The 14711-nt window shown below is 40.1% G+C and overlaps 1 protein-coding gene across 2 annotated transcripts; it reads right to left on the reverse strand.

Annotated features, from left to right (window-relative positions):
* Positions 1–2176: 2176 nt before the first annotated feature.
* LOC116246225 (transcriptional corepressor SEUSS-like) lies at positions 2177–12981 on the reverse strand. Of its 2 annotated transcripts, XM_031617984.2 has the most exons (10): positions 10198–12981; positions 9969–10088; positions 9815–9863; positions 9409–9623; positions 9222–9290; positions 6702–6799; positions 5492–5585; positions 5032–5101; positions 2654–3674; positions 2177–2546 (listed from the first exon to the last, which is right to left on the reverse strand). In XM_031617984.2, the coding sequence occupies exons 1-9, from the start codon at positions 11440–11442 to the stop codon at positions 2656–2658; spliced, it is 2979 nt and encodes a 992-aa protein (XP_031473844.1). In that variant the 5' UTR covers positions 11443–12981; the 3' UTR covers positions 2177–2546; positions 2654–2655. The 2 variants fall into 2 exon arrangements, with proteins under 2 accessions (XP_031473844.1, XP_031473843.1); XM_031617983.2 differs by having other exon boundaries at positions 2177–3674.
* Positions 12982–14711: the final 1730 nt, after the last annotated feature.

The raw sequence follows: 14711 nt of genomic DNA on the forward strand, positions 1-14711 counted from the left end.
TCATGTGTGCATGTGCATGCGCACGAGAGAGAGAGAGAGAGAGAGCAGTAGTAGACCATAATAATTAAATGCATGCAACATTGGTAATCAGATTTGGGCGCTTAACCGCAAATTTAATGCCATCACAAGAGAAAATAAAATAAATCTTCCGGCCAAGCAACAACCTAGATGACTTCCAGCCGTCCTGATACGAACAAGTAGCGATCGTTGCATGCTTAGTCTCCGAATTGATGTTCAACAAACATGTGTTTGACTTTAATATTGTATCTGAAAATAACTTTAGTGTGGCCCAACTGATCGAGACAGCAGTTGTTAGGCAGTTAGTTACTGGTTCAAGGTGCTTGCTCCTTGTCAAAGCTGATAAATGCTCGGACCGGCGGCAAAGGAAACGTGAACCAACAATGAAGTCTCGAAAGGAATATATATATATATATATATATATATATATATATATATATATATATATATCCGAAAACTGAACTGTGACTCCAGCTTTCCCATGACATTTGGGAACATAAAAATCTGACCATCCATCTTTTTGCACGATGGAGGAAGAGGGGAAAGGGGTTCCTCCTTTTTCACCTTCCCCTTATTCCTCCATCGTGAGGGAGGAAAAAAGGGGAACCATTCGCCCTACCCCCTGCCCTATGGCGGCTCTCGTTGGGCCGGGCTGGCAATGGGTGGGGGGAACGACTGCCCCCCTCCCTGTAAGGGGCCACCAAGCGGTGCAGCCCCAACACCGCCCGGCAGGGCTCTTGTTGGAAGAAGAGGGGAGAGGGAGAGGGAGGGAAGGAAGAGAAGCACGGTGGGAGAGGGGGGAAGGAAAGGGAGGGAGATGGAGGTGATCTGGACAGTTCGATTTAAAATTGGACGGTCTAGTTTTGATATTCCTGATATTCCTAATAAATGTATAGATATGCTATAGTCAGCATTCAGGAACTCATATATATAATTGAAGGGTGACGTCTAACTAAGGTTTTGTTTATCCATCATGATGTGCAATTATAAGGAAAAAACTAGGAAAAAAAAAGGTGATAGACATTTTTGTCATCTAGAATTAGTTTATATTTTTTTTCATTATTTTTCTTTCAACCAATCCGGATTAAATTGTTGAGTGACTAAGATAACAAATCACTCAGCCATCTAACTAATCCATCATGATAGACAGATTAAGAAGAAACAAAAAGACGACAAATTGTCATCTAGCATTAGTTCTCACCTTTCTTGTTTTTCTTTCAATCATTCATCTACATCAAATGGACTACCTTAGATGGATAGCTGGGTGACTCTAAACAACTAGGGTCACCATTTACTCACTATATATATATACACACACACCAAGAGAGAGATAAAAAGAAAAATGTAAGTGTTAGACACTTAAACACTAAACAGACAAGGAATAATGTCTTCAATCTTTTTTAGATCGGTGGTGGAGAGCAATGCATTTTCATCATTTAGTACAATTTACATCTTTTTTCCTTTTTTTTTCAACTGCCGATTTGAAAAAGATCAAGAGTGGTAGCCCTTATCCATTTAGCATCTAGTACATACTAATTTCTCTCTCTCTCTCTCTCTCTCTATATATATATATATATATATATATATATATATATATATATATATACATATATATATATATATAATTGAATGGTGAGTTTACTCCCTTCAATAGATGATTAAGGAAACCACTAAAATCAACAAGTTGTTAGCAATAAAAATTCAACCAGTTTGAGATTGGAATACGATGGTTTCAACTTGAATGTATTCCACGTTTGTAGAGGAGCCACCAATACCATCAACCATCCAGAGAGCCATTTTCCTTTCAACTCAGACTTATATCCATTATTGACAATCTGAAAATTTAGATACAAGCAGAGAGCCAGAAGCACAGAGGAAGAGACCGTTCCATTTCTAAACTCGGTACAGAACAGAAGCTCTACCGGCAACGCTGATTTATGGTCCCAGGTTCCAATCTTGTTACATAAATCAAATTTATGCGACTGTGAATCGAAACAAACTGAATGGCAACATATAACGCCCATCAAACGTGTTTTCGAGGGAAAATTGTTATACTGTATCTGGTTCTTGTTCAATCTAGTGTAACTAGTAGCATGGGAAGAAGAGAAAGAGAGAAAGAGAGAGATAGAGAGAGGGAAGAAGAAGAGAGAGAGAGAGAGAGACTCAACATTCCTTTTCAAAAGCAACCAGCTCTACACTGTCAATGAACATTACATAAAAAAAGGAAAACCGAGCCAGGTAGCTGCCAGATTATGCCTCTCAGCTCTGTATCTGCTGCTTGCTTGAGGTTGAGGGTGTATGTGAGTGGGGGAAGAGCTATGCTGCCGCATCATACTTTTCAAGCGGCCATGGCCCGTATTACACTATTGTCCCAATGAAAAAAAGGACAGGAAGAAACAGCAAGCGGTTCAAAATGAAACTTGATACAACAAATTCTCTTTCTAAAATCACTATAAAATTACAAGACACAGAAAACCAAGGACAGAGAGGAGACTAGGTATCCTGTTCCAGACAGATGATCGATCTTCCTGCAGCCAAGAGTGATTCCCCAGCCTAAATCAGACATATATCTATATATATATATATATATATCGTGCACAAATATATATATTTGGACTTGGACATATAGATATACCCTTACGGAGACGGTTTCCAGTCAAATTGAAGATTATTGAAGTTGTTCACTGATCCAAGCCCGCTTAAAAATCTGTTGCTCATATCCTGCTGATGGTTCATACTTGGATCCTGGTGGGGCATTGACTGCATGCTAATTCTTCCATTTAAAGTTGGCACAGAGTTTCCAGGCACAGGTGTCCTTATACCAGCCATTGTTACTGCTGCCATTGGGTTGATTCCTCCCATGCTGCCAAAACCAACACTGTTGATGCCTATACCGCTGGAGATTCCATTACCGACCAGACAGTTTGCTCCTTTTAGGGATGTATTTCCTGTCTGCATATTCATTGTATTCAAACTCTTCATCTCATTTCCCATAGGGCCAATCCCAACCATGTTACCCCCAGCGTTCAGCTGAGAGGACATCATTATTTCTTGTATTATTTGCTGCACAGAGCTTTGAGAATCATCGGGATCAACTTCACCTGAATGTGAAGGCTGAGGTGGAGGAATATTTGCAGGTGAATTTGCAGAACTCGAATGTGCAGTTGAATGTGCAGTTGGTGGAATAGAAGACTGAGGAAGTGGGTTAGGTGCTGAGGGAACAGTATTGGGGAAGGGAGAAGATGGATTGGGATGTGACTGTTGTAGTGAATTTGAAGAACCAGCCGATGAAATTTGAACCGAGTTTCCAAAAGGGCTCGTGCCATTGTTCAATGGATTGTCTTGTCTTGTGTTAATGGCATTCTGATGGATAAGACCTGCTATGGTGCTTGTGGACGCAGAGGAGGAGGTAGGAGAGGCATTCAGCAGGTTGGTTAGACCAACTACACCATTACCTTGTGTAAGCTGCTGGACAGAAGAGGCTTGCACTGAACCTTCATTCTGTGACCTTGTCTGTTCTTCTTGCTGCTGCTGTTGCTGTTGTTGTTGTTGCTGCTGCTGCTGCTGCTGCTGTTGCTGTTGTTGTTGCTGCTGCTGCTGACATTGATTTGTTCCACCCAATGCTATTGTCCTTCTTGGAAAATTAATCAAACTAGCTGTAAAGCAAAATAGAGTAACAAAAGTTGATTAGAGGTGTAAATAGACCGCTCCACCAAGTAATTAAATATAAGGAGACCATTATATAAATTAATTGAACTGTCAGTGCTAGTGTCAAAAATAATTACCAAAAAGATTTAGAAAGGGAAAATATCATGCTATTGATTCTCACCGTTTTTATCTGATATCTTGAAAGCTATGTGACCATTTTAAAATTTTGTTGGCAATAGAGCCACACTCTTACCAAAATATCTCTAGCTTAGGACTATGAAATCAGACCATAATCAATCTACAGTTACAAGGGTCAGGGCTGAAACAAACATGCATGATGATGCAGTACGTCAAAATCAACGTAATGCAGGTTCATCAGGACTTAACGAAGAATACACTGTGTGCCGCAAAGAGGAAAAGGTTTGGTCATTGTTATTATGACCTGAACGTTAATAGCTTGCACCGCGGGAGGACATTTTTACACAAGAGAAGCACCATGTAACTAAAAATGAAACCAACCATGTCACATGGGGCCGTGGACGGCCTATGAATGCAGGAAAGACCACATATATGATATCTTTAGATTTTAAAAATTGTAAAAGAATAATATTCTTCCCAAGTTACAAGCAATAAGGTATAAAGAGTAACCAAAAAAGCCTGGCATTCTGGGTGCGTATATAATACTCTCCTTTCTCTGTGCAAGGATACCAGAGGTAACCACAGGCAGCAATAGTAGCACAGTATTTTTGCGCTTCTTCTCCTCCTCCTCCTTGTTTCATTTTATCGTTTTTCCATTGCCGAAACAGGCAAATGGCAATTCAGCTGGTATTTTAAGATTTTGGTACTCATTCACCCAAAAATGATGAAAAGAACTGAGAATCGAATGAACAGCAAATAAGACAGATCACAGTAATGCAGAAATCATAAATAACATCCTTGGTATTAAGAATTATAGTTTAAGTGCACTATTCAAAGCTGGCTTGGGGTATTTCCATTCAGTACTAGAATTCCTTACACCTTGCTCTTGTTCCACATGTCAACATTCTCAAAGCCCAAACTAGTATACTTCTTCCTAAACATCTTTATGTAGACATAAAAACCTTGTAAATCACACAGCCAAACATCTTGTTCCTTCTTTGAGGATTCTACTTAACAAACAGGAAATATGAAATATCCACTAATGCAACAGCAGTCAGATACTTTAAAAGCAAAGGGAATATCGATAAAAAATATTGTATCAGGGAAATACTTAATCAAATAAAATAATAGACTATGAAAAGGACATAGAGCTAGACATATATAGTTATATTATATATACTGTCTCTCTCTCTCTCTCTGTCCAAGAAGAAAAAGTATCATGCTTACCCATGGGACCTGTTTTAGTCTCCCGACTATAATCAATCAAATCCTTCATACTGTTAACCACCTCAGATATCTGCATTTGAAAGACTCTGTCAGCTGTTGGCTTAGTTCACCAGTTTGATAACAAAAAGTATGCTAACCACTTTGATAACTGTAAGAATAACTTGGACATCAATTGAGAGCTAAAATAACTGTTTCTGCAACATTCAATATTCACATGCAACCATAACAATGGAATGATTTAAATCAGAGCCACCAACAAAATGAAGGTTCTAGATGTCAAATCATTTTTCAGCACATTTTATCTCAAAACTCAAAAGTTCTCAGATATTAGGATATTAAACCCAAACAAGTTTTACTTTTAATTAATACATTCGTGGACAGAGAAACCCATGGCTTCAACATGCACACAGTTCACATACAAAACTTCATTTATAATTTCAAATGTGTGAATAACGCCAACCTGAAGGCAGCGAACATATCGCTTTGTGTATCCCAAATCATTTACCAATGGAACCTCCATAGCTTTGGCTAAATCACGGGCAATTTTAACGAATCTAAAGAACAAGGATAAAGACAGTGGTGTCAGCTGAAAGATTGTAAAGAACAACACATCCTGGAGACAGAAAATTCAGTTATAATAAAATCAAGAAACGGCATCCAAGTGGCTACAATTACAGCCTATATCATTTTCTTGAGTAAAATATGGAAAAGCAAAGGAATCTTTTACATATCAAGGCAACCAAGCTCTATTACATGGGTACTTTGTTTGGGTGAGGTACCCGTGTCGTACCCATGTCAACACGGGTAGGGGACTGGGTTGTGGATATGCCTTGGACAAAGCCTGGACATGATCAAACCTGTGTTAGGTGCGGTCAATGCCTCCATGGCGATATCCATCCTCTTTTGCACTCGGTCAAAGTTGACCAAGTCCATTTTTGTCCACTAATTAGGTTTTCTTTAAAATCATCATGCGTATACAATGGAAATGAAGAGCCCTTGAGAGACACTAAAGGGTTTTCATCTTTTATGTGGTCTAGCTCCACCTATTCAGCAGGATTTTCCAGTAACCAGCAATTGTCCAGCAACTTTTCCAGAGACTTAATTTTCTTTAATAAAACTTTCTATATTGTTTTGTTCGCTTAAAATTTTACTTTTGTTTATATACATATCCATGTGTGTGTGTGTGTGTGTGTACCTAAATTTTTTGAAAGTGCTCCACACCCGGACCCATATTGAAACCCATATCCGCCTCTAACAGTAACATCATTCTTTTCCTGAGGGCAGCAGAACTTATTACAAGTTCTAATCGAAGTAGCTGCCCACAGGATAAAGCAGATTTACCAACCAATGGCCCAAGGAGATGCCTTCAAGCTGCAAGTTAAGGCCCATCAACAGAGACACATATACCTATTAGCATGATACTCTAGTATTACAAGTTTACAACTAACGAGGAGCATTAGAAAGTAAGGGCAGACATTGGGAATTTTGTGAACTTATTGATAGTAGGTTTAGTGTAGACTGTGTAGACCATAAAGAAGGTTGATACTTGATAGAGGGATAGAGAGAGAAAGACTTGGCACTGTAGCTCAAACAGTATCTCCAGGAAAGATTGAAAAATAATGAGTTCACACGATACCACATCAACTTGAAAAAGGAAACTTCTGCCTTACATATTACAAGTGTTCTGCAACTCCTGTGCTGTAAAAGTGGATGACCCATTTTGACTGGCAGCTTGGTATTTCTGAGCTACTGTACCTAGCTGGCTAACCTGAGCACAAACATCAATAACACGTTAAACACCTATTTCACAAAAAGATGCAGGAACATGAAACAAAAACCAATGTTCACATGTATGAGATAGAGATCTAAAAAGGAGGATGAAGACAAAAAGTAGACATGATGAAAAGTATATAATGTACATCTTTCGCATCACGCTAATCAATATTTAATAGTGAACTCCAATATAAACCATTTATGAGGTTTTCTTGAAACCTTAACAATAAGACAGCCTTCATGGGGCTGCAAGAGCCACCTGTATAAGGTTAAAAAGCCTTTTACCTTGAGCCTTTACACTTTCTTTGGGTGATGAAAATGAAAAGATCTAACAGTTAAACAGTGAAATTTTCATCTAGATGAAAAGGCATATATATGGATATACATGTGCTTAAAACTTTTAAACTATAAATTCAATAAAATCTAATGGCGGAGTTCTATGAAAAAAATCTCTATGTTCTTCATGATTTAGTAGCCACCAAGAGTCCATGGCATAACAGGGTACATAAACTTGCATTCATCAGTAACTAATAGTAATGCATTTAACCACTGTAGTGTAGCTTTTCTTTACAAGGTTATCAAAGGAAATGATCTGTTGCTGCTGGTGCTTATCCAGAAAAACATATTTACTCTGGCAGAAGGGAACAACCCAAGTTTTCAGCTCATCCCAAACATTAATTAGGGTAAATGATACAGCAAGAATTGGAAAATATGGAAAGCAATGAGCTCTTCCAGAGACACTGTCAACCACATCAACGTTGACCAAGATGTCAGTGACTATTAAGTCATTCAGTGGTAAACATAGCCGCCATAATATGTTTCCCATACGCCAGTATAAATAAATAGGTAGTTATGCAAACTGCCTAAGGTCCACCTTGCATCCACATACATGTGGGCTGAGAACCATAGTTGCAGTTGCCAGAGTCACTTAAAGCAAGCAAGAAACCAGATTCTTTGGAACCACAAGCACACATCACAATTCACAATACCCAACTATGAGCCTGACTATTATGTTGCTTTAATCTAAATTGGACACAGATTTTATTCTTATGTTGTGATCTTTATTTCTTTTAAATTTCTATCTTATTTCTATGCATGTATCAGGCTATCGGCTTATTTGTACTTTGTATAGTCCAATGCATCACTTCAGAAAGAATTCATGTGTTTTCCTACTTGATCTACCAAGTCTTGCAAAAAATTTTGAAATGCCTGAGTACCAATTCTGATTCACATACTGCTTTCCAAACTGGAAATGTCCATAAAGTCAGTGACAACCAACAAGCCATTGTAGCCAAATAGAATTTTCTCAGGTTACAACAGATCCCATAAACTCTACGAAAGCCTCTACTGTTGACATTATTCTATAACATTCGCAACTTTCTTATCCACTAAACGTAGCACAAATCCTTACTCTTCATGTCAGCAAAGAAAAGTGAAGAAAAGAGTACCAACAGGGGTGGACTCAAACTTCCTTGCTCAGTGAGTAAGTCTATCTCTTTAAGCTTTTCACCAATAAGTGCCTTCCTAGCTAGACTTCGTTGCATGCATAAACATTTATGTCACCTTTCAACAAAAGGAACCAGTAATTACAATAACTATTTTTCATTGCTTTCAATGAATAATCCTCACAGATAGGTCCAAAATGATGATTTCTTTTCGGCATAAAAATTAAAATACCATTTCACCATGGAACAAAATTGTTGTGCTCAATCCCAAATGAGTCTTCTAGACCAGTAACAATCCAGTTTAGCAACTTCATTGAAGCAGTAGTTACTAAAGGAAGTGTCCCAATTGTAGAGTAACTTTAACATCTAATGAACCACCATGAAGCTCAGTGTTGTTCATATTTATTTGTATCTGTGAAAGCACATTACTGTCCATATTATGTGTGTGTCTGCATAGTTTTTTTTTTTTTTTTCTTGCCAAGATAAAGCGTATCTGTATCACTCAAGTATTACTTCAATCATAAAAACCAATAAAATCCAATGCCAGAAATTTACCAGCTTTTCATTAAGTGTTCATGATTCTCAAATTTTTTAACAAAAGCAGCCATGTTTTTATAGGTAAAATAAAATCACAGAAAGAACAAAGAACAATAAGGCCCATCCCAGCACTGAAGCACAGAGCAAATGCAGTGTATACAATGCTTGACTGTCTGACAAAGAGTTCTCTAAACCACACGTCCACAGCCAAGTACCATAAAATTACACATAGTGGAGTGAGGAAAACAAAAATCTTGATAAGTGTCATTTTTAAGCATATTTAAGTACCACAAGGATATTATGGTATTTTCACTTAATCACCATCAGCTCAGTTGGGCAATCTGTACTGCTGCTGCTTTCAGCTATTTCCTTAGAAATAAGAAATAAAGAAAATAACTGCTAGTATCTCAATAAGATGATGCAGTTATAAAGGACCTGAGATAGTATCAGTCTTCGAGGGATAAGCTCCTCATGGCGTCTGGCGCAAAACTCCCAAGAGCATATCTAAATAACAGACAGAAATCAATTTTGCTTGGATAAACCTATATAGGAAGAACCAAAGAAGCTAAAACAATGCATAAGAAGATATTGAAGGCTAAGTCCTTTGTTGATGGGACCAAACCTTTAGATCCATAGAGAAAACAACCCTAAGTTGTCCATCACGAACTACACGTAGCTGCTCAAATACACTTTCTTGGATTGCCTTTCCATAATCCAAGACAATATGACCAGAAGCTGTATGATATTCCCGAGGCATATCCACGTATAGAAGTTCTTCCAAAGTTCCACTGTCATATTTGATTTTGCAGAGCCTCGGCAAAACCTCTACAGTTGTTTCTGAAAAAATAAATTGCCAAAACAATCATAACCATGCAAAAGCCAATGAAGCAACACTATACTTGGAAAACGGATTCAAACAAAAAAATGCAGGTAACAAAAAGGATAAACAATAGTTACAAAGTATTGACATCATAGCAATATGATCATAGACGTATACACAGAGAAAAGGGGGGAAAAAAAGTACATACCAAAACCACGACCAGGCTTTATATTGCATATTTCACAATGCCAGACATCCTGAAAAATTAGAGAACATCAACACATAAAACACACATTCAGTCGCTTGTGAGGACTACATGCTATGAGAATTTATAGCAAAGCTTGACTTCCCCTTTAACATACCTGTGGGAAAACACCAGTTGTTTGCCTCCCATTGCCATACAAAGAAACGCACCACCGCTTCTTGGCATGTGGAGCAAAATACTCGGAGACAAATTTTCGCCAAAAATCAATGCTATTATCCTGTAGAAGAGTAATTTTGAAAAGAGATTATGCAATATAAGACACATCACCATAAAAACTGGGAAAAATGTACCAAAAGCAGCTAAAGCAAGTAAATACAGAAGCTTACAGCAGGCCTATGTTGCTGGTGATACATATACTGTGTCAACCTCCTAGCACACGTCCCAGGCTCATACATAGGTTTTATTGCAGATCTTAGTGGCATGTTATGTTGTTGAAACTGCTGTATAGGTTGTTGTTGCAGTGCTGAACGTTGCACAGGTAATGTCTTGAACATCTGTTGTTGCTGTTGTTGTTGCAAGAGCCGCTGCTGCTGCTGCAGGAGATTCATTTGTGCTGCCTGCAATTGCATTTGCTGGGGACTTTGTCGAGACATTTGCAAAAGCTGCTGCTGTTGTTGCTGCTGTTGCAAAAGTAATGATTGATCTGAATGCTGAGGCTCACTTTTAATGCCTGGAATGTTTCTCAAAGAAGTTATCTGCTGCTGTTGTTGCTGCTGATGCTGATGCTGTTGCTGCTGCTGCTGTTGCTCCAACTTCACAGGAACAAGACCCCGTAAAGCCTGCATCTGTTGTTGTGCTGATTGTTCATTGGCCACTTGAGGCTCCATTTTCACAGGCATCAGACCACGCAAGGGTGCCAATGACTGGGGTCCATTTGGATCACCACTAAGTGCCCTAAGAGACTGCAACTGCTGTTGTTGGCTTGCTGCCAAGCCCATGTTGTTCTGAGCAGAGAACTGCTGCAAGCTTCGTGCCCCAAGCATATGCTGGGACTGAATTTGGAGACTATTAGATGAGTCCTGCCCTTGCTGCCCATGCTGGAAGTTCTGCACCTCAAGTTGTTGAGGGTGTGGAAGATCTTGAGACAACTGATTTGGGAAATGGGGACCCCCAGAAGCCGTCATAGATCCACTTATACCAGATGAGATAGCAGCAGAAGCATTTGTTGATGTGAATGGCAACGGTGAAGCATTAAAGGCCAACCCACTGCCAATGCCTGTGAGCGCATCAGATTCAGCATTCATACCAATACCTCCCCTCTGCATGTTTCCAGATCCAGAAAGACCCGGATTTGGACCAGAAGATACTGGCCCATTGGCCCCAACAAAAGATGGGTTGACACCAATGCCCGCATTCCCCCCACCACCAAGAAGTGAAGAAACATTGGACAAGTTTCCCAACACCCCCATGTTTCCATACTGAGTGCGTGGAGAAACAAGAGGAGAGAAGGCAGGTTGTGCAGGAATTGATCCACCCTGGCCTCCTAAAAGACTAGAATTTGTTCTTAAGAGAGCCGAAGGGGCAACTGTCTGGGCGCCACCGACTGGAGTCGGAGGCCCTGAAGGTACCATTGATGATACCGATGTTCTGATCACAAAAGGAACTGATGAAATTGCCCAGCTTCAGCAATATAGCTGGTTGCACAGGTAAATACCCAACAGGCAATTCAGAAATTCAGTCATCTCAAACCCTATCTATTCTCCTGAATGTCGATGCGGATAGTGGATAAAGGTAGAAAAGCAAAAGGAGCAAAACTCAGACCATAAAACTGAACCAAGCCAATGAGAATGCCAGTACTACAGCAAATTTTTTGCAATCCACAATGCATCACTCAATTTCAAATTGGCATTAACAATTAGAATCCTCAAACGGAAACAATCTACCAGAATGCTCAACATAAACCAAATTGTTACATAATCACCTGCCTCTGAACATAGAGAAAACTCAAAATGCATAGACATAAGGATTCGTTGAGCAGATCCATCACGAAGCCCATTTAACTTAAAAACAGAGCTGCTATCACAAGGAGGATTCGAGCCACCAAATGGGCATGCATCACCATTACCCAGTTCTCATCCCCATCAACCAAAACCACACCAAAATTTCAAAATCCCAGCCATTGTATCCCAAGACCACAACTCAGCGGGCACCAGACGCCAGAAACTCTCGAATTTCAACCCCAACAGCCACCAGCAACACCAAAGAGTGACAAATGTCCGAGTCGACCAAGAACGTCTCCTAGCCAGAACCTTGAGAAGACCTACAATCCCAACTCCTCCACTTCCGCACCCACAATACGCAGAAAAGTCGGGAAGGCGGGGTCGCAACAACGCCGTGAATGACGACCAAATTCAACGCCAAGCGAGAAGGAGAAAACTGAGAATGATCTACCGATCAAGCAGAGTTCCCGCGCTTCGACCGGTCAGCAAATTCTACGCTTTCGCCGAGCACAAGAAGAGAAGAGGGACAGAACCTGACCCTCGTTAATTCAGCAGGAAATAGGAAACCTTACCAGATTGAGAGACGAAGACGACGACCACGATTCCCGAGCTAAAGCAGAACCGGACGACGCGAGGTCCGGAAGCTTCTAAAAAAGGAGACGAAACCCTAAAAATCCCCACTTCCCCTCTCCCTCCCTTTGGCTGAAGCAGCAGACACTGCGACCTTCTCTTTCTTGTTACTATGTTTTTCTCTCTCCACTCTTTCTTTCTCTCTCTAAAGCCATCTTCCTCCCACTCCAGCGCTTTTGTTCCTCTCTATGCCTCCCCTCCAATCTCCCCCACCACACCCCCTTCCCCCCCCTCTCTCTCAGCTCTTCCTTCTCTCTCCTCTCTCTAAACAGTCCTTCTCTCTTTTATCGCCCCCTCTCTCACTCTCCCTCTAAAAGGCTGTCACCTCTCTTCCTTTCTTTCTCTCTCCAGAACTCTGTCATTCACTCTCTCTCCTCTCTCTATAAACTGCCCTTCTTATCATCTTTATCTCTCTCCTCATTCTCTCACTTCTCTCTCTCTAACCTGCCCTGTCCCTCTCTAACATCCCCTGCGATCATTCTCTCTCAGTCCACCCTCTCTCTAAGCTTCCTCCCTCTCCCCAGTCTCTCTCTTCTTTCTCTCTCTACCGAGAGCGTCCTTGCGGACGTGAAATTTCCATTCGATCCGCTTCATATCTTTCGCCCCCACAGACGAGAGAGGTGGAAAAATAAATAAATAAATAAATAAATAAATGTGAAGAAGAAAGAATTCGAGTCAATCATAACTCCCCAGAGAGCTCGCACGTGCGACCGGAAATCGACAGGACCCACCCCGAACTGCGGCGCGGATCTAGACCACGCCGCTACCGATACGACATCCTCATATCCGATACGATCACCGTATCGGATATCGTATCCTTTCTCCTGCTGTTAGCCTACTTTGGAGTCGTATCGGATATGCCGATCCGACCCGGTTCCGGATCGAGCGGGCGCCGAGAGGATCGAATTTGGGGCCGTTTTCCGCTCGGCACGTGCGAGTTGTCAGGTCCAATCTTGGCGCCGCGCTATGGGAACGGATCCGCTTTGGTGTCTTATTTGGATCACAGTAACGGAATATGCTCGTATTAGATCTTAGATTTACTGAAGTATGGATCTTGGATTCAGATTCGAATCCAACTGGGCCTCTTTTAGATCCTTTAATCACGTGAGTTCGCTTTTGCTTGCCACTGACTTACGGTTCTGCCCCGCTAAACCATTTCCCGGAATATGCTTGAACACGACCTAAAACCGAAGTTTGTTGTTGGTTACGCTCTCCGGCAAAAAGACTTCATGATCAACCACAACTATTGTTCATTGAGTTCATGGGATATTCATAAAGCATTCATGCTATCAAATGATTCTTTGCTGTATGTTATTTATCAAATGTTTGTTATATTCAGCTTCGGCTTTAAATACAAATAAATAAAAGTTCATATCATGTATGGATATGACTTTTTAAATTTACGACCTGAATCTGCTTTGAATTATACTTTTATTTTTTTCGCATCTGAATCTAAGTTTGACTTTAAGTACACTACTGACTCTAAAGCATGTTTTGATATATTGGGTATATGCTTTCAGGATGTATGAATATTAGGTATGGGATACTTATTAATCCGAATTTGAATCTGAATCTGAATCAAGTTAGATATTTATTTAAAATTGAATCCATGTTATTTTTTAATTATTTGGACATTTTTGAAGCAGTTCATTCAGATATCTAATCCATTAACATCCTTATCCTTACCAACAATAAAGGGCGAAGCTAGAAATTTTTCATAAGGAGGACTGAATCAAAGTTTCTAAATTTTGACTACGACAGAAATATCATTTTTCAAAATTTTTATATAAAACAAGTGAAAGTTTCTAAAATTTATATCTGATTTGAAAAAAAAAAATTAAGGTGGGGCCAAGGCCCATGCAAGCCCTACCTTGACTCTACCCCTGCCCACGATATCGAGTAAGAATATTCTTGTCTTTTTATTCAATATAAGGCTGGATCAAGTTAGCTGGGTCGGAGCAAAGTGGTCGTGCATCGTCGAGCCATGGTTGGCTTAGTCTTCATAAGGCCGGTTCAATCTTAGTCAACTTCTCTCCAATGTTGCCAAGTTTGACCGGTCTGACCAACCAGGCCAACATGCAACCTTAGTCCTTTTATATCTTTTTTACATTGGTAGTGGATCCATGCAATCCGAACAAATTCCAACAAATTCCATTACCACTGGTTCTTGACATGGAAACTGGGTTTGTCTCAATTATTTGTTGTTGGTATGAATTAGAACTAGACCTTGTATCTACGCCATTTTGTGGCGGGTATACGTCATCTGGTAT

The sequence above is a fragment of the Nymphaea colorata genome, chromosome 1, assembly GCF_008831285.2.
Source record: "Nymphaea colorata isolate Beijing-Zhang1983 chromosome 1, ASM883128v2, whole genome shotgun sequence".
Classification (NCBI taxonomy): domain Eukaryota; kingdom Viridiplantae; phylum Streptophyta; class Magnoliopsida; order Nymphaeales; family Nymphaeaceae; genus Nymphaea; species Nymphaea colorata.